The sequence below is a fragment of the Pelmatolapia mariae genome, linkage group LG10_11, assembly GCF_036321145.2.
Source record: "Pelmatolapia mariae isolate MD_Pm_ZW linkage group LG10_11, Pm_UMD_F_2, whole genome shotgun sequence".
NCBI classification, from domain to species: domain Eukaryota; kingdom Metazoa; phylum Chordata; class Actinopteri; order Cichliformes; family Cichlidae; genus Pelmatolapia; species Pelmatolapia mariae.
Window position 1 is genome coordinate 21,747,120 of NC_086236.1, and position 27,724 is coordinate 21,774,843.

The 27,724-nt window shown below is 42.3% G+C and overlaps 1 protein-coding gene across 1 annotated transcript in view; it reads left to right on the plus strand.

Moving 5' to 3' along the window:
- The window catches only part of ephb4a (eph receptor B4a), a 43,186-nt gene extending 17,484 nt beyond the window's left edge, over window positions 1-25,702 (plus strand). The window contains exons 2-17 of the mRNA XM_063485141.1: window positions 3,975-4,045; window positions 8,548-8,829; window positions 11,603-11,993; window positions 14,399-14,551; window positions 16,474-16,809; window positions 16,892-17,016; window positions 17,370-17,538; window positions 17,858-17,957; window positions 19,051-19,115; window positions 19,277-19,390; window positions 19,831-20,078; window positions 20,188-20,403; window positions 20,811-20,960; window positions 21,139-21,332; window positions 21,905-22,063; window positions 22,173-25,702. Of these exons, the coding sequence (XP_063341211.1) occupies window positions 3,975-4,045; window positions 8,548-8,829; window positions 11,603-11,993; window positions 14,399-14,551; window positions 16,474-16,809; window positions 16,892-17,016; window positions 17,370-17,538; window positions 17,858-17,957; window positions 19,051-19,115; window positions 19,277-19,390; window positions 19,831-20,078; window positions 20,188-20,403; window positions 20,811-20,960; window positions 21,139-21,332; window positions 21,905-22,063; window positions 22,173-22,281 (2,882 nt within the window). The 3' untranslated portion in view covers window positions 22,282-25,702. The remainder of the gene's footprint in view (window positions 1-3,974; window positions 4,046-8,547; window positions 8,830-11,602; window positions 11,994-14,398; window positions 14,552-16,473; window positions 16,810-16,891; window positions 17,017-17,369; window positions 17,539-17,857; window positions 17,958-19,050; window positions 19,116-19,276; window positions 19,391-19,830; window positions 20,079-20,187; window positions 20,404-20,810; window positions 20,961-21,138; window positions 21,333-21,904; window positions 22,064-22,172) is intronic.
- Window positions 25,703-27,724: the final 2,022 nt, after the last annotated feature.

Genomic DNA, 27,724 nt, shown 5'->3' on the forward strand with positions numbered 1-27,724 from the left:
CAGTCTTTTCCTGGATGTCACTGGTTACCAGAGTGTACTTGCTGAATAGGATGCCACAACTGCAGATACTCTATAGGGTAACAGTGACCTTCCACCTGGAGCTGATGTGTAGAGCAGCTTTGACATATTGATAGCTCCCCTTTTAACTTTCTTCTGATTGGCTTCACCTGGCAAACAGAAGGTTTAAAAAGCAGGTGGGTGGTGCTTCTGTAACTAATCTCTACTCTGTGTGTCTCTCTGTGTCACTACAGAGTCAGAGAAAGAAGTAGGACTTCTCAGAGATAATTTTTTTCTTTTATAAAGATAACAATGCAGAGCTTTCAGCAGAGCATTTCTTCTTGCACTTATGCTTTCTCACACCCTGCTTATAATGCCCCTCCCCTGCCCAGTGGCATCAGGCAAGGCAGACGAGTGGAGACTGTGTAGCTTCTCTGGCAGATCACCATATAGGCTAGTTGTATGATGATTCCTATTCTCTAGCACCATCAGGTTACACTTAAACACCGGTTGTTTAAAATTAAAGAAAAGATTTAGCACAGCCTAGCATTTGGACACCAAGTGTTACTGAATAGCTGCAACCCCTTTATACAGTAAGGTATTCTAAATATTGCTCCCTTAATAATATAATCGCAATCACCGCCCACTTAAAGTGTTAAGGTCATCTATTCAACTGCTCGTTAATGCAAATATGTAATCATCCAGTCTAATGACTGCATATTTATGCATTTAGGTATGTAGACGTGGTCCAGAGAACCTGCTGAAGTTCAAATTGAGCATGGAAATAGGGATGGAGATTATTTAACTGACTTTGAATGTGGCCATGGTTTTTTTGCTGCAAGATTCACTGGTCTGAGTATTTTAGAAACTGCTGTTCTACTGGGATTTTCCTGCACTACCATCTCTAGGGTTTACAGTGAACGGTCAGAAAAAGAAGAAAATATCCAGTGAGCAGCATTTCCCGTGGGTGAAAATGTTAGAGGTCAGAGGAGAATGGCCACACTGCTTCCAGCTGATAGAAAGGCGACAGTAACTCAAATAACCACTTGCTACAACCAAGAAATACAGAAGAGCATATCTGAATGCACAAGGCATTGAACGTGGAAGCAGATGGGTGCCATTCCTGTTACCTAAGAGTAGAAAACTGAGAATACATTTCACACAAACTCACCAAAGTTGAACAATGAAGACTGGAAAAACATTGTCCAATCTAATGAGTGTCCATTTCTGCTGCGATGATCAGACGGTAGGGTGTGGTGGATATTTTCTTAGCTACTTGGGGAACCTTAGTATCAGTTGAGTATTGTTTAAATCCCACAGCCAACCTGAGTGGTGTTGCAGACTATGTCCATCCCTTTATGACCACAGTGTACCATCTTCTGATGACTGCTTCGAGCAGGATAATGACAAAGCTTAAATCGTCTCAACACAGTCACCAGATCTCAATCCAGTAGAGCACCTGTGAGATCTGGTGTTGCAGGAGATTTACATCGTGGATGTGCAGTCACCAAATCTGCAGCAACTGTGTGATTCTGTCATGTCAACATGGACCGAAATCTCTGAAGAATGCTTCCAGCACAGCCTCGAATCTGTGCCACAGAAATTAATGGCAGTTGTCTGGATTTATAAGGAAATGAAGACTTGGTGAGCTAGAGTTTTAGCGCTTGACTCAACAGGAGCCAGATTCAGCTTTACCTCAGAATCTTTTTGCACCTTCATGTGTATTTCACTGGGATGTGGGCTGGTAAGTGGTAAATGCGATTGCCTCTCACTTCACACAGGATCACAGAGATTAGTAACTGTAGGCGTTGGAGTTATTTTTGTAAAATACTACAAGTGCTGGTGTTTTGCAAAATATATTCAAAGAGCACGAGGAGTCCATGACAGCCTTGACGTCCTCGTAATGTTCGGTGTTAAAGGTTTCCCCAAACACCCTCTTATCCTGTACACAATCTTCCACAGGCAACACAATATCTACAACATCCACAGAAAATGAAAGTAACTGAGAGAGCGATATTAGGATTACACTGCGAGGATGAATTTTCATAATTTTGGCAGCAATATTTATCACACTGACACTGCTAGTCATCAGTCTGGGGATGGTGGTGTGAGAAATGGTATTAGATGCAAGTATTTTTCTTTACTTAGGGCTTGAGCTAATGAGTGTTTTTATTATTGATTAGCCTCCTTCTTTTTTTTAATAAATGCCCAGCACTGTTTTGTTTTCTTGTTTTCTGTTTTCTTTTCAGAGCCTACGGTCAAATCTTCACATAGTTCTCACATTTTTAGGGGCATTTTTGCTTAAACTTATCTGATTATAAAATTACTGGCAATTCATCATAATTAACCACTGTGTTTTATAAGTTGTAGAGGAAAGAGAGAAATCATTTCTACTGTTGATGTTTTGTAGTGTGTTCTGTGTAGTGTTTAAAAGAAAGTTTAAAAGAAAATGCCTTTAATAAGCTGCTATTAAACTTCAATGGCTGAAGTCATTATTGAAGCAATAAAAGAAGCCCCATTGAAGAACTATGGATTTTAGATAAATGCAGATGGAATCACAGAGATTGTGTTTAATGCCGGATGCGTGATTGTATGACACACGTACGCAGCAGATGTTTTGAAAAACAAAGCAACATGTTGAAGCGAGTAGGCGGTGGAAACGCATCTTAAACAACTGAGAAAAGCAACACGTTGTCCTCATTGAGAATTCAGAGTCATTGTTTAGTTTCTGAATGAGCTGTTCAGCGGAGTTTGTCAGCTCGAGGTAAACGAACGGGCAGCAATGCGAGGCAAGCTATTGATATGTTATTAAAATTAAAATTTTATTTGAAAGTATGGATTTCCGAGGAATTCGAGCACTGCTTTATTATTTATGTGAAGGATATTGATCTAATGGGAAAACGTTTGAGTGCAAAAATCGAAACATGGGGGAAAAAATAAAGCACAAAAAGTGGAGATCAGGGGCAGATGAAGCGTTGTTGTATTTGTCTGTGTGTGCAGAGGGTGTACTGTGGCGTTATGGCATGCTGACTTGACTGCCGAGCCTTATATTGGAAGCCTAATTCAACAAAGCACCTTACTAACCCCAATGATAAACCTCCTGCTGAAACCCCCATTTCCTCCAGCATCCATTTTCATGGAGCGCTCCTTGGTTTGTAGCCACATTAAATCTGTTTATTCGTAAAACCAAACTGCGCAACCCTTTTGGGATGAGCTTCTGTGGGGAGCAGGTAGGGCACTAAAAGCCACTCTGTGACAGAAACCGCATCCCATCAGTGTAAATATGACTCGGAGCCTGCTAATGCAGCTAAAGGGGGGAGGAAGAAGAAAAAAAAAGATGTCCTCACATCAAAAGAAGTCCCTGCACCCAAACTAAACTGTGCTTCCAGTTGCACGCAGTTCAGGTCTCGGATTTTATTGGGTTACTGAATCATAGCAGAAGTCCTCAGATTGTTTGTGAGCTGGCAGCCTAACCCTCAAAAGATTACAAAAAATCAATTCTATTGTAATCACAGATTGTAACTGGAAGGGCTTAAATCTTGGTGTGTCTGTGCACACGCCTGTGTGTATCTGTGTAAGTCTGTTCGATTCTGCTGTTCTACTTGTCCCTGCTCTCCCTGGACAAAAGCAGACTCCTTTTTTTTTTGAGCAGGTTCAGTTCGACCGCAGGCGTGGCGTGTCGCTGGGAACTGGGGGGAGATGGGGGGAATAAAAACAAACATGAGAGGAAAGACAATTTTAGAGTAGTGGGAATGTTTCTGTGGATGTAATTGACTGGTGAAACCTCATCTTCTATCCTAATCCCAGCATAAGCCATAGCTGATACTTTGCAGAGCGCTTGGGACTCAAAATATGTTCTCTCTGTGATTTTTAGATTCGATTGTGTGTTTTCTGAATGTAAATGAGCCTTATACGTGTCGTTTTTACATTTCCTGCTGTGAGTGGTGATATTTTTTTTTTTTTTATCTCTTCTGCAGAGGTCCTGATGAACACTAAGACAGAGACTTCGGATCTCAAATGGACCGTCTTCTCCCATGCCAAGCCACAGGTATGTAACCTCAGCTTCACTGTGTTATCTGTATTCCTGCCACAGAGCCTAGTGGTGACTGGGGATTTTTGGCCTCCAGCTGTTCCTTTGTTACTTTGGCTATAAAAGATTTCCTTATATGGCAGGTAACTGACAGAGTAAAAGAAACACCAGAGTGAATGTGGGATTTAAAGTGTATTGAAAGCAGATGCTTTGATAGATCTCATCAACCTTGGAGTCGAAGTCACAGGCTGCTCACAATTTTTGGTCCTGCAGCCAGAAAAAGACATATTTGTAATTTGATCAGCTGAGTAGTGGTTGCTAAGGTATTTCTGCCAGCAGCGTCTGTGACCAGAACTGCTCAACTTGCCGATTGCCTTGGAAGGAAAATGGTCCCAGTGATGGCGGTAGGAGGATTTCTGGTGCTGGACTGAAATACTCAACAAATGTGTCTGTGCTTTTGATTAAGATGCAAGGCTGAAGCAGGCAGACTGTCTCTAAATAGCCTGCACAGCATTTATCATTTGAAGCAGTTTATCAAAAGCTCTGTGTTGTCAGAAGAGTGGCCGGGCTTGTGTTTTTAAGCGTTACCTTGGCACAAAAGAGTATAAAACCGTGATTTAGTCAATGATGACAAGCAGCGGTGGGGAGATGCCACGAGCTGTCTGCTTCAAAAAGTGCAGACATAAAAGGGATACTGTATTATTCTTTATTTTTAGGATTAAAGGATTATGATACCCTTGTAGGAGATATTTGTGGCAACTTACAACCCAGTCAGATAAAATTTTCTGGCTTCTCAATTTCAAAAATACTTGAATGTCACTGTTGCATTAATAATTCATGAGGAAGCCAAATAAAGCTAATATTCATGTTAAACCTTTTGGTGTAATGATGCGAGTGTGACAATTGTTTTAATGAAACAGTGATGTGCTTCCGGCTAAATCTGTCACAGTTTGACCCTGTTGCATATTAACACAGGTTGAATCTATGGGCCTCCATCACATAGACACGCACATTTGAAGGTAGTGCCATTGCACTTTTTGTGCAGAGAGCATGGCTCCCAGTTTTTGAACTTTTTGATTAGTTGTGCATCCATCTAAAATTTGACTGTCCTGATACGACTCACAATCTTATTCATGAATCACTTGCCCTTTCTCACATATTAAGTGTATGCAAAGATTTATTTATATATCACATTTCATTCCTAGCAGGAGCACAATGCGCTGCACAAAGCATAAGCTCCTTCAGAGTGTGTAGCACCAAACTATATAGATAATGTAAAACTGAAATGTACGTAAGAACGATGAAAACCAAAAGTCAGTACAAGGAGTAAAGTGAAATAAAGTGAAGTAATAATTATGATCATTAGTTGTCCAGTAAAAGTAATAAAACCTTCAAGATGAAGTCCACAAACAGTCAGAAATAAAGTAAAATGATCATTAAAGCCAAACAGCATGGATAAACAGGACAGGTTTTAGTTTAGGTTTAACACTGATGATTTACTAGGTTTTTACAGTCTGCATCAGATGCATTCTCATTACTACATATTCGGTGACCATGTTAGACCCCTTACACCTTCGTGACTGACTGAACCTGTGGCATAGATTCAGAGTGGCACAGATTTGTTGAACAGCAGTTTCTAAAATACTCAGACCAGCCCATCTGGCAGCAACAACCATGCCACATTCAAAGTTACTTACATCGCCTTCTTTCCCCTTTTTAATCCCCTGTTTGAACTTGAGCAGGTTCTCTGGACCACGTCTACATGCCTAAATGCATAAAGATGCCATCATTACATTGGATGATTACATATTTGCATTAACGAGCAGTTGAATAGATGTGTGTGAAAAATCCCAGTTGAGCAGCAATCCATCTGACAATAACAGCCATGCAACATTCAAAGTCATTCGGATCTAGGGATGGGTACGGGTGTCCGGTGCCATGATGGCACCGGTTCTGACATAAACGGTAGTAACCAGACCGAAAAGCAGCACACATTTCGGTGCTTTATTTCAGTGCTTTTTTTTCCTGAGCTGTGATGACTTTAGATTTTAGCCAATCATTTTACGTTTCCGAGGATAGTAGGCGGGGCCAGGCACGTACGTTCTTTTAGAGCAGAGCTACAGATCAAAAATATCCAAGGCAAAGCGGCCAAAAGTCTGGCTGTACTTCACAGCAAAATATGCAAACTCAGCAGCCTGCAACAAGTGCTTTAAGCTGATACTGTGATACTGTCAAAGGAGGTAACACCTCGAATCCGATGAAACACCTGGCGACGCATAGCGTTTTTTTAAAAGCCGAGAAATGCGCCGTATTTGATAGCTTGCTGCGAGACCTCACACCGTGCACATCTACTGCGGGTGTGGTGCCTGTTATCGGACCCGGAGTTAGCAACATCCCCCAAGAACCCGAAGAGTAGAGTCCTGGCCCCTAGCCCTGCCAGTGTAGCAGAAATGATGATGGATGATGATGGCAGCAGCCGCCGTTCTTCTCTGCGTGAGTAGCTTAATGTTGTTCGTGTGTAATTCACGTTGAGTAGGCTAACCACGTTATTAAATTAATGCATGTAAGGTGAACTAGCAAACATCATCATAGCTACATGCAGCTGTCTTCTTGTTTGATGGCAGATACTCCCTTCACCCTGGCCAAAAAGGTTAAAATGACCAAAGAAAAAGTGGAAAACAGTTAAACATGAGAGGTTTTTGGACAAAGTTTGTGTTTTTTCCATTGTTTAAGCACTGCTTCCAGCCAAGAGTGATACCATATATGCCCCATAGCTGCAGAAAAGGCTAACATTGTTATCTTTTTACAAAAAACAGCTGAACATGAGAGGTTTTTGGACCACTTTTGTGTTCTCCATTCTTTAAGCACCGGTTTGAGCACCGTTTAAGCACCGGCACCGTTTCAAAAGTACCGGTTTGGCACTGGTATCGGATAAAACCTAAACGATACCCATCCCTATTCGGATCACTTTTCTTCCCCATTCTGATGCTTGTTTTGAACTCCAGCAGCTTGTCTTGACCATGTCTAGATGCTTAAATACAGACATTTGATTGGCTGACTAGATACCTCATGAAGAGATGTGCCTAATGAAATTGCCAGTGTTTGTATATGTATAGTATTCATCTAAGTTGGATTGGCCATGTGTGCTACCTGCTGACTGCGACTCCACCAGAGGTTTACCTGGACCATTCTCACATAGGTGCAGTTAGACATGAACACACACTTTATGCTAAATAGCTGGCAAATCAAAGAACATTTATTGTCCAATCTGACTGCGTTAGACATTTGCTCTCTACGTGTCTAGTAAAGTTCAGCTTGCAGGGCATGCGTGAAAATGGCTCTAAACAACAAGGCAAATCAATGATTGTAAAAGATTGTTGAAATGTCATCAGTGCCGGATGTACGTCGTAAATGTCATCCGCTGTGATGTCGAGACTTCAGTACTGTTAAATACAGAAGGTGTGACTTGCTGCCAAAGAGATGTAATTATTTTTTTCAGTAGGTAATCTATATCTTGTAAAAAGTATTAGATTACTTTTTTTTTAAAGTAACACTATATGCTTTTTAAAGTCCCATTTATGTAACTGCACTTTGTCTGTGTACTTGTAGCTCATTCTCTCATTTGCCTTCAAGTCACACTTCTCTTTGAATGATTTTTGTGAAATCCAGATGAGTCCTCACAGATTCGGTGCATCCTCATCACAGAAAACATTTTGTTCACAGACACATGTGCTGCCAAAGTCCACGGTATTTATTTTTTTGGGATTAGAAGGGAAATTCTTCTTTCCAGCGTCTCAAACCTGGCTCTCGGTGCTCTGCTGCACTGTAATTCATTCACACCACAATTCTGCCTCACTCAACACATCATCTGCAAATGGATTTTTAAAGATTTACATATTTACATAACCGAATTTCTGAGCCTCAAGTTCAGCAAATCTGCTAAATTCTGCCCTGAGTATGTTAATTTCTTGCTTGTTTCCCGCTCTTGGGAACATAGTGATGGTGAACATTTTTGCTGTTGACTCAGAAGTCAAACATTAAAGCATTTTTCTGTTGCATTTGGCTGCCCAACAAATGTAGATTTCTGTGCAGGTTTTTTTTTTTTACTTCGCTCATATTTGCGATATCCCCTCTTTATTCTTGTGTTTTAGGCTATAAATGTGTTTGAAAGGTGAAAGCTTTGTCTGTCTCAGATGCTGTTTGCAGAAGTGTGCTTTGTTTGACAAGTGAGACTTGTATTCCCACTAGCTGTGCTGGAGCTCAGTGGGAGGAATGATTTAACAACCCAGATTCAAATTTGGGCTGGATTAAAATCCACAGTGGGCCATATCTGTCCCACGGGCCTCTGACAGGTGCAGAAGGCCAACAAAAGATTGTAACATTATTATGATGAATAGGATTTTTAATGTGACCAATTATATAAATACCCCAGTGAAAGTCTTTATAGGTGAAGTAAATCTACTCGGTGCTCACAAGTTATCTGGGTCAATCTGACAGCCCTTTGTTCTCTCTGCTCTCAGTGGGAGGAAGTAAGCGGTTTAGATGAGGAGAACAACAGCGTAAGGATCAATCAGATTTGCCAAACGGACAGTTCGTCCAGCCACTGGCTGCGCAGTGGCTACATCCAGCGACGGGGAGCGTCTCAGGTGTACGTGGAACTGCGATTCACCATGATGGAGTGCTCTTCCAGGAGCACACACCACCGTAGCTGTAAGGAGACCTTCAACCTCTACTACTATGAGGCAGACTCCAACGAAGCCACTGCTACGAACCCACCCTGGATGGAGAACCCCTACATCAAGGTACCCAGCCCATTACATTGTAAAAAATAATGCAGTTTTCTTTTTTGTTGGCTAGTCTGATAAATACTATAGGAGCTAATTCGTTGTGTAATTGTTTGAGAAAATCAATTGAATTGAATTCTCGTGGTATTGCCACTCGGCTTGTGAGACTGTTGTATTATTATGTCTTGCTCAGGAGGAACATTTTTATATTTGACAGCGTAATAAACTGCAGGGCTTATCTTGATTATCGATCAGTCTGCCTATTATTTCCACAATTAATCGATTGATTCCACTGTGGTGGCTTTAATTTGCTTTGCTTTGCCCAAAAGTGTAAACAAGTGATGTATATCAAGAAAAATAGGGGAAAAACAACCTGAAATGGTCGTGTCTGAAATTGTACTCTTAAAAGAAAAGGAGCAAGTCAATGGAAAAAAAAGTTCTGTCGCAATGAGGGAACTCGAAGCTCCAAATCTGAAGGTTGCCAAGCAGTGAGGACCTGAGAAAAATAAGTTATTGAATAGCTGTGTGTATTGCTACCAGTGAAAGTCTGTTGCATTGAATTTGATGACTCACAAATACCCTCATAAACTGGATAAAAAAAAGCTGTGCATGATGTCCAAATCATTGTGGGGAAAAAAACTTAAATGATGAAACCATTAACAATAAGTATTCTTGCCTTTCACTTTTGCAGAATTATTTATAGTCTCACCATGTTCTTGTTTTCACTGACAAACAACTGTTTTTGAAGCCTCATAAGGCGCATGTGTGTACAGCATGCAGTACTGTGAAAAAGTCTACCAAGTCTCACTTCTTTATATAGGATATATGAAGCATATAGGGTAATAGGTGGCGATTGACTGAAATGTCTGCAAACAAACATGGTATATAAGCCTAAACAGAGTTTGAAGATGTCTGAATAGCTTGAAAGTCAATATTTGGTGTGACCACCTGCATTCTTCAACACAGCCTGAACCCTCTTAGACAAGCTTGCCTGTAAGTTCTTTAAATGTCTGCAAGAATAGCTTTTCAGGCCTCTCGAAGGACATTCAAAGCACTTCTTCAGATGTTGGCTGCCTTTTTTTTCCATTTTCTGTAAAAATGATCCAAAACTTGCTTCATTAATGTTGAGATCCGTGCTCTGGTGAGACCAATCCATGACTGATAGTGTTCCACTGTGTGTGTTTTTTCATTCAGGTATGATTTTACTGCATTGGCAGTGTTTTTGGAATCACTGTCGTGCTGAAAAATGAAGCCGTTGCCAAGCAGATGATAGCTGCATTGTGCATCATAATCTGATGGTACTTTTCTGTGTTCATGATTCCATCAATTTTGACAAGATCTCCACTGGCAGAAATGTAGCCCCAAACTATGACAGATCCTCCATCGTGTTTGACAGATGGCTGTAGACACTCACTGCTGTAGCTCTCTCCTGAACTTTTCGGCACATATTGATAATGGTTTGAACCAAAAATGTCAAAATCTCGATCCATCACTCTGTAAGTCCAGTTATTGTGTAATTTAGCATACCGCAACCTTTTCTTGCCACTTCCATTCCTTAAGAATGGCCTTTTGACAGCAAACCTTCCACCAAGACTGTTTCTGATGAGGCTTCAGTTGGCCAGATGCATCTGCCAGGTCCTGTGTCAGGTCTTTGCTGGACTTTTTGCTATTTCTTAAGGACATGAATATCATATAGTGCCCATCTGTTTGGTTTTTAGGTCTGCGACTTATTCTTGTGTCCTCCACATGCCATTTTTTTTCTCATTTTTCTTTTAGGACACACTGCACTCCAAGTTATGCCAAGTTTTTTGGTTTACAGCTCTTTGTGAATCACTTTGTTGGTGCAAAAATAATATTTTATGCCTGTTAAACTGTTATTTTTTTTTATTCCTTTGTTAGTGATAAACAGCTTAAAAAACACTTATCTGAAAATGTCTAGGTATTAGGACTGGACTAAAATGAGTAAAAAAGCAGACATGTCCAAAGAAAAACTTTAAAAGACCTTCTTCAGACCACTTTAAAAAGTTACAAGAAAGTCTGGCTCCTTGGAAGCAGGCTCAAGTCTTTTGCACAGTACTGTACACGTTTGTGACAGATTTCTTTCCCCCTCAGTGTGCAGCTTTCCATACAGATTCAAAACAAGTTTGCAGAGACCAAGATTTGCTTTAAATGTCAGTTTCACAACATCGTCAATGTTCGGGGACTTTTTTAATGTTCCAATCATGTTCTCGCCTCTTGGGAGCAAGCACTGCTTTAAAACCCACCTTGTCAGTGCATTCAATCTGTTTCACAGCCTGAATCTTTTCGTAATGTTTATCTTCTGGGTTTCATTTTCCAAACACATAGCTTAGGAATGCAGCGCAGTCAATCTAATTGTCAAACCTTAGTTGTTGGCCGTGTCCTTGAACACAACACCAAACAGTGGCGTCAAAATAGTCCCCGCTTCTCAACTTCATTACCACCTAATAATGTAACTTTGACAGAAAAATAAAAGTGATGAAATGTTCGCCGTGATGAATTGCCTTCCTCTCCAGCAAGTTTCTCGTCCCTGCAAGTTGAGGTTCAAAGCACACTGTAATAAATGGGAAACAATGGCTGCCAGAAAGGCAGTGAATCAATGTAAAAATCACAGTGGTATGCTTTGTAAAATTTTCAGTAATATGAAGCATATGTAATTTCTAGTTAATGGGCTAAACATGCAAAACTATCAGTTTGATCCTTTTCATGGCTGAGCAGTGCGTGCAGGAATCTGGATATTACATAAGGTCTTTTCTCTTTCTTCCTGTCTTAGGTGGACACAGTGGCTGCAGACTTTCTACTAAGGAAGGACGGGGAGAAGAAATTGAACGTGAAGACCTTGAGACTCGGCCCTCTTAATAAGAGAGGCTTTTACTTGGCCTTTCAGGCTCAGGGTGCCTGCATGGCTCTGCTGTCTGTCAGGGTCTTCTTCAAGAAGTGTCCTCCCCTGGTCAGTGCTCTTTCCTCTTTCCCTGAGACTATACCGCGTACTCTTGTGCAAGAGGCACAGGGTGTGTGTGTGGAGCACGCAGCTCAGCAAGGTCCCCGTCCTCGGCCGCCTAAGCTCTTCTGCGGGGAGGACGGCCAGTGGGTGGGCCAGCCAACAACCTCATGTGCATGCGTACCAGGATTTGAACCAGCTGAGGGGTACACGAGATGCACAGGTAACGAAGGAGGCAAGGTTAAGCCAAATAAAACTGACATGCGTGCATGTATGCATATAGACTACACCCATATAGGCAACAGGGCAGGCAGACTAAACAAGAACACAATGGTAAGGCGAGGGTGGCGGGGAGTTCACTGAGGGTTGGAGTGTTTGAGAGGAAATGAGAGACCGAGGAAGTTAATGAGGCAGGGGAATGGCTGTGACACAGAGGGGACAGAAAGAGAGGTCAGGTGGAGCAGCACTTATCTCTGAAAGGAAGAGCAGGGTCAAAGGCTTACTGCTGCGACAACTCCTGGCTCAGCCGAGATAGAAGGAGCGCAGGAGGACTGCAGAGGTGAGGGGAGAGAGGGAGGGGAGGTGGTGCTCGGGGTAAAGATCATAACACTTTGAGAACATCAAAGCAAAGCAGACAAAAAAAGAAGGAAGAAGCAGGATGATTCTCTCAGGAGCCGTGCAGCAGCTCTGCCTAATGAGTCCAATTAACAAGCCTCGCGCATGGACTACCCCCACACACACGCGCACACACTCGCCGCATCGCAGCGACACAGATAAATGCGAGCACTAAAAACACAGAAACAAAAGGAGAAATGCCACATTTTCCCAGGGAAACGCCTGGTTTCATCTGTCTGTGTTTGAAGGTAGGCTGTAGTTTGATCTCCGTGGGCGGTATAATGATTTTTCATAACAAAAAAATAATTTCCGACATTTTGCTCCTGGTGAGGTGGCATTTTCCAGCGTTCTGTCACAGAAGAGAGTTGCAAGGCAAAACATTCACAAGGCCATAAAGGGAAATTGCCTCCGCAGAAAAGACCGGACAGTTAATTTGCTTGGGAGGCTGGTCATTTCGGAAAAATGAAATTGACGCCAGGGTTTAAAATTAAAATTCATTTTGCTGTAATACCATTATTTGCCAGAGACTATACATATATTTTCTGGGGCAAACACGAGCATTTAAATATAAAAGTTATGAATGCTGTCAAGTTGATTTAGTGTTTCATCTAAGTATGGTTAGAATATTTAAACCAGGTCTCTGAAATGAACCACTATAAGACCATAAATATTGCTCTGGGGGAGGGGTATATTTCTCCTCATGTGGCAGTATAGCTTTATTATTGTTAGACAAATACATTATTATAAAGATTAAAAACTAAATAGGTTATAACTAGCCCCTAATCTACTCCAAAAAAGATTCATTTCTATTTGAAAAGCTTTGTTTCCTTCAGGAAAAAGATGCCAGAAGCAGAATACTGACTTATCTTAATGTGGACTGCTGCAAGTGCTAAACAATCTTACAGCTGAATTCACTGAAAAGTTGCACAGTAATCAATAGCGACGGCTCCTGTAAATCACAAAGTGTTATTTGTGTCATCTTGTGGGAGCTCGAAAGCACCGAGGTTACAGCCGGCTCTTCACATGTGGCAAATTCCTTGCGGTAAATGTCAGTCAGGAACGATCGGCGAGAGCGTTGACCCTGTGAAATGTGTCAGTTTTTCACTGCAGCAATGCTCCCGCTCGGTGTGAAAGTTTCTTGTTGTATTTCTCTCGCTCAGCAGCTGCGTATCAGCCGCCCAGACTGAACGCAGAAAGTAAACACGTTTGCCGCCATTGTGTGCGGTATTAGCAGGGTGACGGCTTATTACACATTCACATGTTAGAACAAGCGTTGGATCGGGCATTGCTGGTGAGCAGAAGCTGAGGTGTGCACGGTTTCGGACCATGTAGTGGCTGCAGCTAATGACTGTTGTCATTCTTAATTTCTACATGTATTTATTTTCTTTGATTGATTGATGGTTTAAATGGTTTAGTCTGAAACGTCAGACATGGTGATGTTTACTGTGATATGAAGCGAAGAAAAACAGGAGCGGTGTAGTAGATTTGGTCAAAATTGTGCTTAATTGTTTTTCCATCGCTCAACTAATTAATTGTTCAGCCAATCCTTTCAGCATGAGTTCAGACTTCGTTCACGGTGTCCTTACATCTTACCACGGTGCTGGTTTGGGCTTTACATCAGGAGACCTGGAACAATGTTTGAATCAATAAGCAATGACAGTTTTTTCATAAGGACCGCCACATGTCTGGTCTCATTATCCAGATATGGCCAGGTAAATTCAATGATAAGCAGCATGTCAGTCACAGGCAGTTTTTTTTTTTTTTTTTTCCTCCACTAAATTGACTATTAGTGTCAGTCTCATTACTGTGATTGTCTCAGTTTATAGCCCTCATTACATGCTTCTGTCTGTCAATCTGCAACCATCTGGCATCTAAGCACGCTGAAATAAAGGATTTATTTGCAAATTGAGTTTGACCCAGGCCTATACAGGACACAGTGAAGGCGTTATGCAATGTACTGTTGTATTTAATGCTAATGTGCCTTTATTTGTTCTCACATCTTGTCCTCTTCAGCCTGTCCTGTGGGCCAGTTTAAGTCAGGCACAGAGGGACAGTGCAGAGGCTGCCCAGGATTCAGCCAAGCCACCAACAGGGGGGCGTCAATGTGTGAATGTCGCCCTGGGTACCTACGTGCCGAATCAGACACTCCTGACACACCGTGCACTAGTAAGTAAAACAGTGCTTAATCCACATGCAAATATGGAGGTGCTAAGCAACACTCTTTACTGTCTCCTCCTCTCTTTTTTTGTCTTCCTCTGACATCTCTGGTGCTACTTCTCTTTTTTCCCCTCCGGTGTCATTTAGCCAGGGTCCGCTGAGCTGCTTTGTGGCTTTTGTCTCACGGCTGGGCATTGAGATGCATGTCCTTTGTGACAGGTTGTTGGTGAGGGTGGGAGGGTAGGGCTTTCTGTCCAAAGTGAAGTAGGCATTGATGGTCTCAAGTGACACATCCATGCGGATTCAGGAATTTCAATTCAGGCTCATTTTGGGCGTGTGTGAATGGGAAGGGGGGTCTTTAATTAGGTGCGCTCTCTCGGAAGGGCCACAAAGCTGATGTGAAACAATGTGACACTCCGCATCAGGCTGTTGACTGTGGCTGTTACCCCTGCAGGTGTGATATAAATACCAACTGGAATTCACATCCACCAATTTTATTTTTTACTGATAACTTTAATTACAAAGACTTATCTTAATAATGGATCTCTTTAAGAAGCTAATTTCTATTATGTATTCTGTTGTTGTATCAGATTGCCTGAGCAGTTCGGCACGTAACGTTATTTTCAATTTGTATGCAAAATTTTAAACCAGCCGAGCCACCTGAAATTCACGCCAGACCTTTTCCCTCCTGAAAATAGGTATACGTTTTTACATTTTTGTGACAGGCGTGGTGGTTTTTAATTAAGCGCATTGTGATTGCCAGGACTTAAAATTGCGTCACCTCCAAAAATCCCCTGTTGCCAAATGCTGAATTCAGAATTCATACTCGCCCAGATTGAGCGCGATGTTACTCCACTCGGGTTTCCAATGAGAACACCATTAGCACTTAAGTTAGCTGCAGGCTCAGTGACAAAGCTCTCTCTCCTTGGCAGGAACAGAAACTCATTCACAGTGCCTGAGTGGTCTTGCTGTTTAGTTATGCTTGGCTTGAGGCAATAGCTATCTTCTTACAATTTTCAGGCGGTGATCATTATCATCCAGTTTTAGACAAACGTAATTGCACCAGTTAAATCCAGCAGCACATATGCTCCCGCTGTGACGCAAAGCCACTGCAAGAGCATTGTTCTGCTTCGTGACTACATGTGCGGGCTGAGTAAAATGGCTTCAGCTTATATCAGAAATCATAAAGAAACAATATGTGTGGGTCATGGAAAAGTAAAACAGTGGCAAAATGGCACAGCGGATCAACACAGAACTTTCATATATTGTAATTTCACCGGGGCAGCTTTCCACAGGGGAAAAAACATGAAGTACGATTCAATATTTTTTCCCATTTAACTTGATAATATGTGAAGAACAGCTACTGGTGCTCTCTGAAGGCACTTTATCATAGGAAAAACAAAAAAATCATAACAGGTGATGCTGCTATATTGATATTGCTTAAACGGTCTTAAGAGGTTTAGAAAATGCTGCCTTTGGGATCAGGAAAAGGCCGGAATAGTTTGACATTTTTGCGATATTTGAGTTTGATCGGATTAATGTGTAATTCTGTCATGTATACATGATGCTCCAGTTCTGAAAGAGAGTCATGTTCGGTGGGTTATGAAATCCCGAACATGCAACATGCAGGTCTGACCAACCATGAATCCTGCTTTTATGGTTAAGTCCAGCTAAGTGGATGCTGCCTGCAGCAAGAGATTTACTCATAATCAAATTTAACAGCATCATTTGTTGTATTTTGTTTTAGTGTATATTACCTATAAGTAAAAACATTATAGGTAAGCACATACATGAAAGTTTCATCAATTTTCTCATTCAGCTCTTTTTTTAAGCAGATTGGTTCGCATACAGGAACTTGGCTGACTGCCAGTTTGCACTATTTTTTTAAATATGGAAAAAGCATGCTATTTTAACTATTTCTCTCACTGTAGGAACTCCCTCGGCCCCTCGCAGCATAATCCCTAAGGTCAACTTCACCACAGTCACTCTGGATTGGAATGAGCCGCTGGACAGCGGCGGCAGAAACGACCTGAGCTACGCCGTCAGGTGCTCTCTGTGTAGGTCACCAAAGGAAGCGTGCCTCCCCTGCGGAGACGGCGTCAGTTACCGGCCTGCGAAAGACGGCCTGCTGGGTCACAGGGTAGAGGTGTGGGGCCTGCTGCCACACACAACGTATACGTTCACTATTCAGGCACTCAACGGGGTGTCTCAGCTCAGCGAGAAGGAGCCTGCCAGCGAAAGTGTCAACATCACTACAAGCCATGACGGTAAGAGCTGCAGGAGGATAGGTGGAAAGGTATAAATAGTCCGAATTTCACTGTATTTATAATTCTGCTGCCATCTGTGCAGTGCCGCCACTGGTGTCTGTGATTCGGAAGAGCGACTCCACAGAGAGCAGTCTGACTCTGCACTGGTCGGCCCCGACTCAGCCACACTACACCATCCTGCAGTATGAGCTGCGCTACTGTGAGAAGGTAAGAGCTCCCTGACGACATCCCCGAACTGTCCGTTCAGATAGATGATCTTTTTTTTACAGGCTGGAGAGAAGAAAGCACTCTCAGTGCAGATGTAGTTAAAGGGTCACGGCACGAGGCTTAGACCATGTGGATCTGTGAAGAAGCTCTCTAAACTGTGCGGTATACACTTTAACAATTGTTTAACAATTAAGATATTAGTAACATATTTGTAATGGAGTTTTTTTTATTATTATCTGATGTAATTGAAGTTAGTGTTCAGTTCAGGACAGTTTGACTAATTAACTGGCTTGGCATCATCATCCTTTCTTCTTTCACTATTGCCTTGGACTCATTCTTTTTTTTGCTTTTAGAAGGAGCAGCGTAGCGAGGATCAGTGCCACTCCATACAGAGTAACAGAAACCAGGCTGTACTGACAGACCTCCGCCGGGCTAGTCAGTATGAAGTGCAGGTCCGGGCGCGTACCCAGGCCGGCTACGGCAGCTTCAGTCCACCAACCATTTTCCGCACGCTGCCTGATGGTAAGAAGAGGTCTTGTTTTCTCTTGAAGAAGAGCCACACACACACATTACTCTTTTTTTTCTTATTTAAAAAAATCATTTCCAATGGGGGTGTGACAGACATTTATCCCTGCATAATCAATCCCTGCACAGTTTCTTTTATGAATTTATCATCTGCATCCTTGTTGAGTCTCCTTAACTCCCCCCCCCCCCCCCCCCCCACCTTTCTTTACTACCTATGTAAACCTCCTGTCATGGTTTCTGTCATTGTTTGCTCTAACTCTCTCGCTTTCTGTCTCCTATTTTCTTGTCTCTCTCTTTTGTTTGCCGTCTCTCCCAGGACGTGACTCTGGCTCCGAGTTCTTGGTACCTGGCATCTTTATCGCTGTCGGGATGCTGCTGCTTGTCACTTTCGTCTTTGTGGCCGCCTACTGCATACGGTGAGAACGGGGGAAAGGGAAATAGGCACAGGAAAACAAGATAGATTTGCAAGTGAAAGAAGCTCGCGGAATAACAGGAAATGGAGCGAAAAGGATAGAAATCAAAAACCAATAACAAACGTGACCCCAATTTTACAGTTTTGCACTGCTTTGTTCTTTTGTTTATACAAATCATATCTTATCAACGGTGGTTTTGCACTCTGTTACCCACACCTTTTCTTTTTTTTTCCCCCCTCTGTGAAGCAGTTCAGACACAAAGCAAGGCTCATGATTTCTTTTGCTTACACAGCTAAAAGCTATCCTGCTCATTAGAACATTTTCCTGAGGCTTCATTGTTTGAGTAAATAATGTCGGATGGCATCACGGGGAAAAAGAGAGGGAGAAGGTGCGTGCATTTGTGTGTGAGAAGGATGACGATAGAGGTAGAGGGCAGGGAAAGACAGGATGCAGGCGTCCCAACCCTGTTTCCACAGGACAGAACAATAGCTGTGACCTTGTGACACGCGCACACACTCTCTCTCAAACATACACACACACACAAACCAGTGAGTGAGGCCCAGATCTGCCACTAACTGAGGGTGGTGCATTATTGCTATTTTAGGCTTCTGAGGTGGGAGAGAGAAATGGAGGAAGGCAGCGATCCAGTAGCTACAGGGTTGTTACTGTACTGTAGGGATGAGTTTGCACCAGCAGAATTATAATGGAGCCGCTTGCGTCAAAGAGCAGAACCATATGGGTTGTCTCAGGTATTCAGCACCACCACAAGTCACTGTGTATTGCGTGTTTACGGCACGGACAAAACTGTCCACAACAAGGCGGTGTTGGGTTCTCAAACCATAACAATTATGATGTATTTTTAAGAGTGCCATGTGGCTGAAGTGACCTCTGACCCGTGATAGCTCTGTTAGGTGTTGTGTTGTTCTTATTGCATCTGAACAGTTGGTTGATGTTGCATTACATTGGGTTGATAAAGCATTAGGAACAGTTGTCCAAAAAAAAAAAAAAAAAAAGTGAAATAAAACATGCATTCTTCAGATAACTGCGCTGCGATCCTAATCTCGTTTCATTTATACTGATCTCTTTGTACCTGCAGCCGGCACAGCCGAATAAAGGATCCGGAGCTGAGTGACAAAAACAGCCAGTACCTCATTGGCCAAGGTAACACATCAAGGACATGCACGCTGAACCACAGCTCTGATTTACAATTCATTCACGTCGGGGAAATCATTTTTAATGTGACCGGGCTCTCTGTCGCTCATGGTTCTGTAACATTTCTGCTCTTTCATTTCCCACGCTTCTGTTTGTCTCCCCTCTCAAAGGGGTCAAGGTTTATATCGACCCTTTCACCTACGAAGACCCTAATGAGGCAGTGAGAGAATTTGCCAAGGAAATCGATGTTTCCTTTGTCAAGATTGAGGAGGTCATTGGTGCTGGTAAGCCCATCCGTATGCTTTTCCTGTGATTAATAAATCTGTAAACTTTGCCCTGGTCCGCTCTTTCTGAGTACTTGCAGACTGCACAGGTTGCGTTTTGTTGTGATGTGTTGTTTTTATTTTTAGCATATTATTCTCTCTCAAAATAACCTTATTAAAAAATACCTAATTACTAAATTAAATAGATTCTGTGGCATTTAAAACCATTGCCCGGATTCTTCTTTATCACTCAAAATTCAATTTGGCTGCAGAAAAAACACAATTAACTGATAAATATGTTCCCAATATTGGTGGCTCTCATTCAAACCAAAGGGCACTGCTAGCTGCGAGCAAGCGTTGCGTTTGTTAAATGTAACGGTTGTCTTCATAATGAGGTAAACTCATGCTGGGGAGAAAAAAAAACGGCCATAATAGTGTGTTTACGTGTCTGTGTGCTGCAGGCGAGTTTGGGGAGGTGTGTCGAGGACGGCTAAAGATACCAGGAAAAAAGGAAAACTACGTTGCAATTAAAACTCTAAAGGGTGGCTACACCGACAAGCAGAGACGGGACTTCCTGTCTGAGGCATCCATCATGGGACAGTTCCAACACCCCAACATTATCCATCTGGAGGGAATCATTACAGCCAGCTGTCCAGTCATGATCCTGACAGAGTATATGGAGAACGGCGCTCTGGACTCTTTTCTACGGGTCAGTATGAGTCGGACAAACCAACGCCAAAGCACGCTTCTTTCAAAACACTGAAACACACCGTAGTGCCGCTCATTCTCAGACTGAACTGGTTCTGTCCTCTCCGTAGCTGAACGACAGCCAGTTCACACCCATCCAGCTGGTTGGTATGCTGCGTGGCATTGCCTCTGGCATGAAGTACCTGGCAGAGATGAGCTACGTCCACCGAGACCTGGCTGCCCGCAACATCCTGATCAACAGCAACCTGGTGTGCAAGGTGTCTGACTTTGGCTTGTCACGCTTCCTTCAGGAGAACTCCTCTGACCCGACCTACACCAGCTCTCTGGTGAGACAACAGCCATCCTCAGTTAATGCTTAAGGAGAAAAGCCTGTCATTCATTTCATAAAAAGTAGTCTAGTAGGATGGAAATCATAAAAATCATCCCAATATGTTAATTTTAATCTCTAGCACAGAGTCAGGACACTAATTATCAGCAATAGTGAATATCAGTGTGATTTCTGCACTACAATTAGTTATCAGTTAGATTTTTAAGATTTAAATAAATGCATAAATAAATAGGAGACAGTTTTATTTATCCACATGCTTTTCATCTCTTGAAATATTGTGTTGATCATAAAACATTTTTAACTTTAACTTAGGATTTTACCTACCTTCAGTTTCCTCCCCAGCTTCCTGCTGGACCATGTTTACGTGAAGTTTCTGCATCACTCACTGTTTACCTTTCTGTGCAGGGAGGTAAGATCCCAATCCGCTGGACAGCACCGGAGGCAATAGCCTTCAGAAAGTTTACCTCAGCCTCAGATGTGTGGAGCTACGGCATCGTCATGTGGGAGGTCATGTCTTTTGGAGAAAGACCGTACTGGGACATGAGCAACCAGGATGTAAGTTGAAGCAAGAAAAGCCTTGCTGGGCTGTTTCTTAGATTTTTGGAAGGACTTTTCAGGTTTCGTTAGCTGAGTTTTTCCAGTCATTTCAAAACACTTGGAACTAGGTGATCAGTGAAGTGTTTAAATCTTGACTGTGACCATTAAACTCATGTTTAATGCATGTTTCCGTCAGGTGATCAATGCCATAGAGCAGGACTACCGCCTGCCCCCGCCGCCTGACTGCCCCACCCACCTGCACCAACTGATGTTGGACTGCTGGCAGAAGGACCGGTCGGCGCGACCTCGCTTTGCAGAGCTCGTTAGCGCTTTGGACAAACTCATCCGTAACCCCGCGTCGCTGAAAATAGTGGCTCAAGAAGGAGCAGGGTGAGAGTGCTGATGTGTTTTTACAGTTGGATCAGTGAGGTTTTGGACCACCACGGTGGATTTTAAACCTAAACAAACAAAATGGGATTAAAGTGCAGCTTTTAATTCAAGATGTTTAACAAAAGTATTGCATTAATTGTTCAGGAATTTCCTGTTTATATGTAGTCCGCGAAAAATGTCATTGTCCAAAAATGTATTAACCTTACTGTACGCACAGCAAAAATCAAGCATGTCTTCACAATGTCTTATTCTTAGTGTCCATTTAAAGCCCTGACAGTGACAGGGCAGGCATTAGCCTCCTGCTGCCCAATCTTGTGCACCACCTCGGTGTCCTGCTGTGACCTGTCAGCCACTTGCTGTTCCCATTTCCCTGTCTCAACATTCTGCCTGTCGGCTAGTTATATACAGCTGAGGACACTCCACCCCTGACAAATCCCATTGTTTGTCCCTGTCAGTCACTCAGTTCGACTTGTCACCTGGAATGTTGCTGCAGGACATGTATAAGCTCCTCACTGAGGTTTTGGTGACGGTGAATGTAAGTTATTCCTTTGTTTCTGGACCCTGTCCCCTAGGCCGTCCTACCCCCTGCTGGACCAGCGCGCACCTTTAGCTCTCCCGCCGTGTGCTTCGGTGGGGGATTGGCTTAGGGCCATCAAGATGGAGCGTTACGAAGACAGTTTCCTTCAGGCTGGCTTCAACTCAGTGGACCAGCTGGCCCAGATCACCACACAGTTAGTTCATATTCCCATTTTTTTTGTTTTTCTGCTCACTTATTTTATCCAAGTAAAAATTTGTTTAGGAAAATTTGTCTCTAATTAGTTTTTTTTTAAATTTCTGTAGGGATCTGCTGCACATGGGTGTGACTTTGGCTGGGCATCAGAGGAAAATCCTTTCCAGCATCCAGACAATGACCTTTCAAAACAAGAGCACTGCAACTGTGACCTTCTAGCTGACCTGCCTCTTATTCTGGACATGACACCAGCACACAGGTGCTGCCAAGTACTGAGAGCACTCTGGATCCTCTTTCTGTGAGCCACTTTGAACACGGACTCGTAAAAGGGATTGGCGACTTTATTCGTGACCAGAAAAAATAGGGAGAAAAAACTATGGTGTGAACTGTTGTGCAGAGATTGGCAGGTCTCTGCCACACAGAGGGACCAGGTAATGAAGCTGTGCGGACTGACTGCTTCTTTATTTTTTTTGTTCTTTTGTTTGTTTTTTGCAGTTTGTGGTCAGTGTTTTTACATCCACCCAAGATTTGGACTCAGTACATGTGGTGAACAAAGAGGAACAGCAGACCAGAGTTTACACAGTTCTGTATTGTCATGTCATTACAAAAAAAACAAACAAAAAAAAAAACACCAAACTGGTTTGTTGTCCCAAAATGTCACTTTGATCTTTCACCAAAGGAGACAAAAAAGACGAGAAGAAATGCCAAGATTTTTAGTTTTCGTATTGTTGTGTAATTATGAATGGGAACCACTCTCGATGCCGACTACGTTACTTCAGAGACACCTTTCACATCAAAACGTGAACATTTTAATGTGAGATTTTACATTTTGTTGTTCTTTCTCCCCCATTTGATTTCAATATTACCTCCTCTTTACTCAGGTGTGATGTGTAATGCAGACTTTGGAGAGCGCTGTACTTGCTCTAATCAGACTCCTGATCTTCCTCAAGTCTGGCTCTCACTTTGCCAGCTCAGCAACATGTGAGAAGAAAGGCACAGAGACATATCAGCACTTTTGTCATTTCAGAGTGAATCGTAATCTTCAGTAACTCCACGTGTTTCTCGTGGAGTGTGGTTGGTTATTTCTAACGCTGGTCTTTCTGCTGGCAGCTCAGTTTTATTATAGTCGAGCTGAACAAAGACCAAGTGGACTGAGAGACCACGGAAAACTGTAGAATTGGTTTTCTTTATAGATAATAACCAAGGACGCAGTATGGCCTCAAACTTGTTTTTTCTTGATTATAACTGATACATTTTTAATTATCTTATTCTGTATTCTCCATTTTCCAGTGCCATTCATTTGTCTTTGTGAACTAAAATGCCATTTTTATAAAGCAGAAGCCTTTCACGAGTGATTCAGTTCTGTCTCATTTGAATGCACCTTAAAGGGTAACAGAGTAAAATGTGTCTGCTTTTGCTCTGAAGCGATACAAAAAGAGGTTCCTAACAAAAAGCACGAAAAACAATACATGACCTTAAATTAACACTCTAGCTTGTAGCCACTTTGGTTGGTTTCACCGGCAGTTTCGCTCTGCAAAACTAGTGATTCTCAGAGCTGTTGTCTTATTAGCAGGGCAGCACCTCTCATTTTGCTGGATGTAATGTCAGTAAAACTTTTCTGCACTTGCACTAAAATGATTCCCTAAAATTTTGGAAGAGGAAACAAAGCACGGCTACCAACTGAGCCAGTCTGCTCAATGCAGTGTTTTTGCGTTTCTCAGTAAACTGCCTCACATACAAATATACAGTTAGCAGGCTCGCTGTATCTGTTGCTTTCACTGTGCGATATTATTGTTACTCATGAGCTGCTCACAATGCTTACTGTTTGCAAACGCAGAAGACGTGTCCTTTGGGCAGAGTTGAACTTCCAGCAGAAAGTGCCTGTGCTCCAGGAGCGTATCTTTGCATACTTTGTCCATATGAAGGCAAACAAATCTCTTGACACATACAAGTTTGCACTTTTCAATCTTATCCAGTACCTGCCAGGATTTGCTGACTGATTGTTGTGTACTACCTACAGCTGGAGGCAAGGACATATAATGGAACAAAGCCTGGACTCTATGGATACATGGATGCCTCCCCTGTAAGATATCCTCTGCCACCACAATGTAGCAACATTAACAAGTAGTCCAAAGGCTTTGCTCAGTTTGTCTTCAGTGGGTGTAAAATAAATGTCACGTCACTCATATAACATCAAATACTCCGTTCACTAAATATTTGTAGAATATCTGTTTACAAGCAGTTTAAGTTATTTCCATGCTACTTTAGCTAACGCACTGATGTCGCTGACATAGTATCTACAGTACTGAAAACTCGATGGGTAAAGATTCCTTATCAGACTAAACCCGGAAACGTTGGCTGATATCATTTGGAGTGTAATGCAGAATGATTTCATGCAGTCCGGTCTGTCCATTACACGGCTTGTAACCATAAACGTCTGCGTTTTGCTTCAAAGGCGTGTCTTTACTGACAATATTCTGGCATTAAAAAGCATGAAAAGACCATTTTTACTTATTTTGATGATATTGTGGTGTCTGCTGAAAATTCTGGGTTAGAATCTTTTTTTCTTTTTCTCCAGTGCTACAAAATAAAATTCAACATGGGAAAGGATGCACAGCTGATAGGCAGTGGTCAGCTCACTGGATTGAGTGGGTAACCCATATGCTGAAGGGCTGATGCGGAGGCCAGGGTTTAGGCCTGCACTCAGGCTATTTGCTTAGTGTCTTCCCCCTGGTCTTTTTAAAAATCTCTCTCTTCACTGTCTTGGTAAAATAAAGGGTTAAAAAAGACCCAGAATGTGGAAACTGGATGCACAGCTAGCAGTAAGATCTGCAAATTGCTTTCTACTTTTCCCCCACAGCTCCGCAGAAACAGCTTGAAGTCATCAGTATCTTGTGAAATAAACATTTAACTGACTGGAGTTCAAAATGTTGAAATATTGCTCAAAGATGTTGCAAATGTTGAAGGATGAGACCAGAATTTTTCACATTTATGTGTATTTTACCCCAGATAGCAGTGCTTCAGGATACACCCGGGCTACTAAAACATACAGAAATGGCTCAGGTGCACTGAATCACTTCTAAACTTTTTAGGGTTGAGGGAGTTTTTAAAGTCCCACAAGTGCATAACAGTCATTTGAAATATGATGCAACGCAAACCTGAAATGAGATGCTGGTTATGACCTTACACTTACCCAGTGACAAACAGCAGACCAACACGTTCCTTTGTAGGCTTCATATTGAAGATCTCAATAATGGCAACTCTGAATAAATGATAATGTTTATCTTGTTTATCCACCGTGTATATAGGTAAATATGAATATTTACCATCATTTCTCAGCTGTTTAACATGTCAGAAGGGCTTTGTAGACAGCCACGCTCATTTTTCACTGCAAGCGAAGCATGGAAACTGTTTAAATAAATGGATGTCGTAGGAGGTCCATATCTGACCTGAAGTGATAACCCACATGGTTTACCTGTCTCCGGTCGTAAGGCAGGCTGCTCTGTCCCAGTGACCCTGTTCGCTCCCGTCCCAGATTCAAAGAAAAAATGAGCACGCAACAAAGCAGCTACACTTTTGTCAAAAGGCGCACTGATGCTTCTGGATGTCTTTGAGCCTTTTTATTCCAGTGCTACTCAATGTGAACTAAATAAATGTTTCTTGGTTGTCTCGTTTTAATCTTTGGTTAAATAATGTCTTGCCTAAGATCATGTAAGTAAAATGTCTAATAGGATTTTTCTTTGTCTCCTTTGTGTCAGCCCTCCTTCTCATCTATCCAGTTGGCCCGTTTTTAATAATGAGATGGAAACAAGAGAACGCAAGGACTCAAAATGAGTCCCCAGCTTTGCTTTCTCGCAGCTTTTCCTCTTGCTTTCTGTTCCTCCAGAGAGCCTTTACCCCCGAGGGCTCAAAGCTTGTCCTCTTCTATGTTTCCTTTCCTGGTCCTCAGCCCTTTTAATCATGAAGAGATGTTCTTTTCTTCTCCTGTGCCTTGGGCTGAGAACAGCTTATGGCACAGCATAAGCTTAAACTCTCACACACACTTTTTTCCCCCCTTCTTCTTCTTCTTCTCCCATCTCCAAAGCTACAATAAACAAGTTAAGCTGCCAGGGCTTCCAAAAGCATTTAGGCTCATTGATTAATGTGCTTTGATTATCTCTGTGTTACTGACTCATTCCTCTTGTTCTATTGTTCTGGTGTGGACCATAAAGTATAGACCTGCGTAAGTAGAGCTCCAGTACAGATTTTTTTTTTTCTTTTTAAAGAAAAAGATGAGTAACTGTTGACTGTTGTTATGGTTTATTTTCAGCCCCACGGTGCATTTTGGTTTGCATGAATCCCAGTGTTGGGAGTGATTCAGTGTTTGAAAGAGAGAGATAGGCATTCATCTGGTTTCTACTTCTGTCAGTGCTTTGAGTGACCCCTGACCCTGCTGCATAGTACAAATCCAGCCTCAGCTTTGTCTGTGTATCTGAATGGCCATTCATTAGGGCTGCTGTTGGGCACTGAGTAGACCAGGCCGAGCAAGTTTTTAGCATTTGGTGGATTGTGTCATTCCCCTCGCATTCCTGCGTGCATTCAAGTGTGGAGAACGTGTGTGTGCGTGCATGCTGATGGTCGCAGTGGGTGGGGGGCTACCCAGAGGGACAGGTACATGTGGATTTAAAGAAAAGGGGGAAGGGAGGTGATTTGAAATGGTTTCACCCTGTCTGGAGGAGTAAAACTCTCAGAAAATCTGAGAGTACACACATTAAATGTGTATTGGGAACGGTTTAGTCCAGCTAAGTGCACTCCCACAACACTGCAGGACTCAGAAAACTGATTTAAAAAAAAATCTATGTCAAATTTAAAACAGTTGAGTCTGAAATGTTCTGGATTTGAGCTTCTGAAAAAAACACTTTATACCCATATTTGAATGATTATCCTATCTCACAGAAATCTCGGATAAATAAGTTTGCTTTGAGCAAACCCTTCCCCCCCAAAGTATCCCTCATGAAAGCCCCACTGCTGCTTTATCATTCCACCCTTCAGTTTTTGGAAACCACTGACTAATTTCATTTTCCATTAGTCTTCGTTTTCGATCTGCAGCATTGGTTTGATTTTTCCACAACAGCACATATCTGAAGATGGAAGTTTAGGCTGGAGATTGTCACTCCTATGCCACTCTCCCTCCGCTTCAGCTGCCAGATTTCCTCCCCGAGATGACTCCCAGACAGTTTGCTCAAAATGGCCCAATATTTCTGAGCAAATCCACCGAGCAGCCAGCTAAGATTATTTTTCACCTGTGTACGCATTGTGATTTCGGAGGCACATTGCTCGGCAGAGCGCTTCCACTCTGTTTCGTATTAAATCTGATCACTGGAAAAGTTGTCACTCCTCGCTGCTCTACAGCATTTCTGTTGACTTTGCAGGAGATTGTGCCAGGCCATTGCCGTAAATAAGAATTTGTTCTTTGCTGACCCACCTGATCAAATAAAAGTTGTTGGAATTTAATTATACTTTCATGCTGCAGTACAGTTTTATGTGGAATTAGTCTAGTATTTTTAATCATGTAGTTAATCCACTTAATCAATGTAAACTTTTAGACCACAATCCCCTGCTGTCTCCTCAGTACTGATGTAGAGGAGTATTCAAATATTGTTATATTAGCTACTGTCAGGCT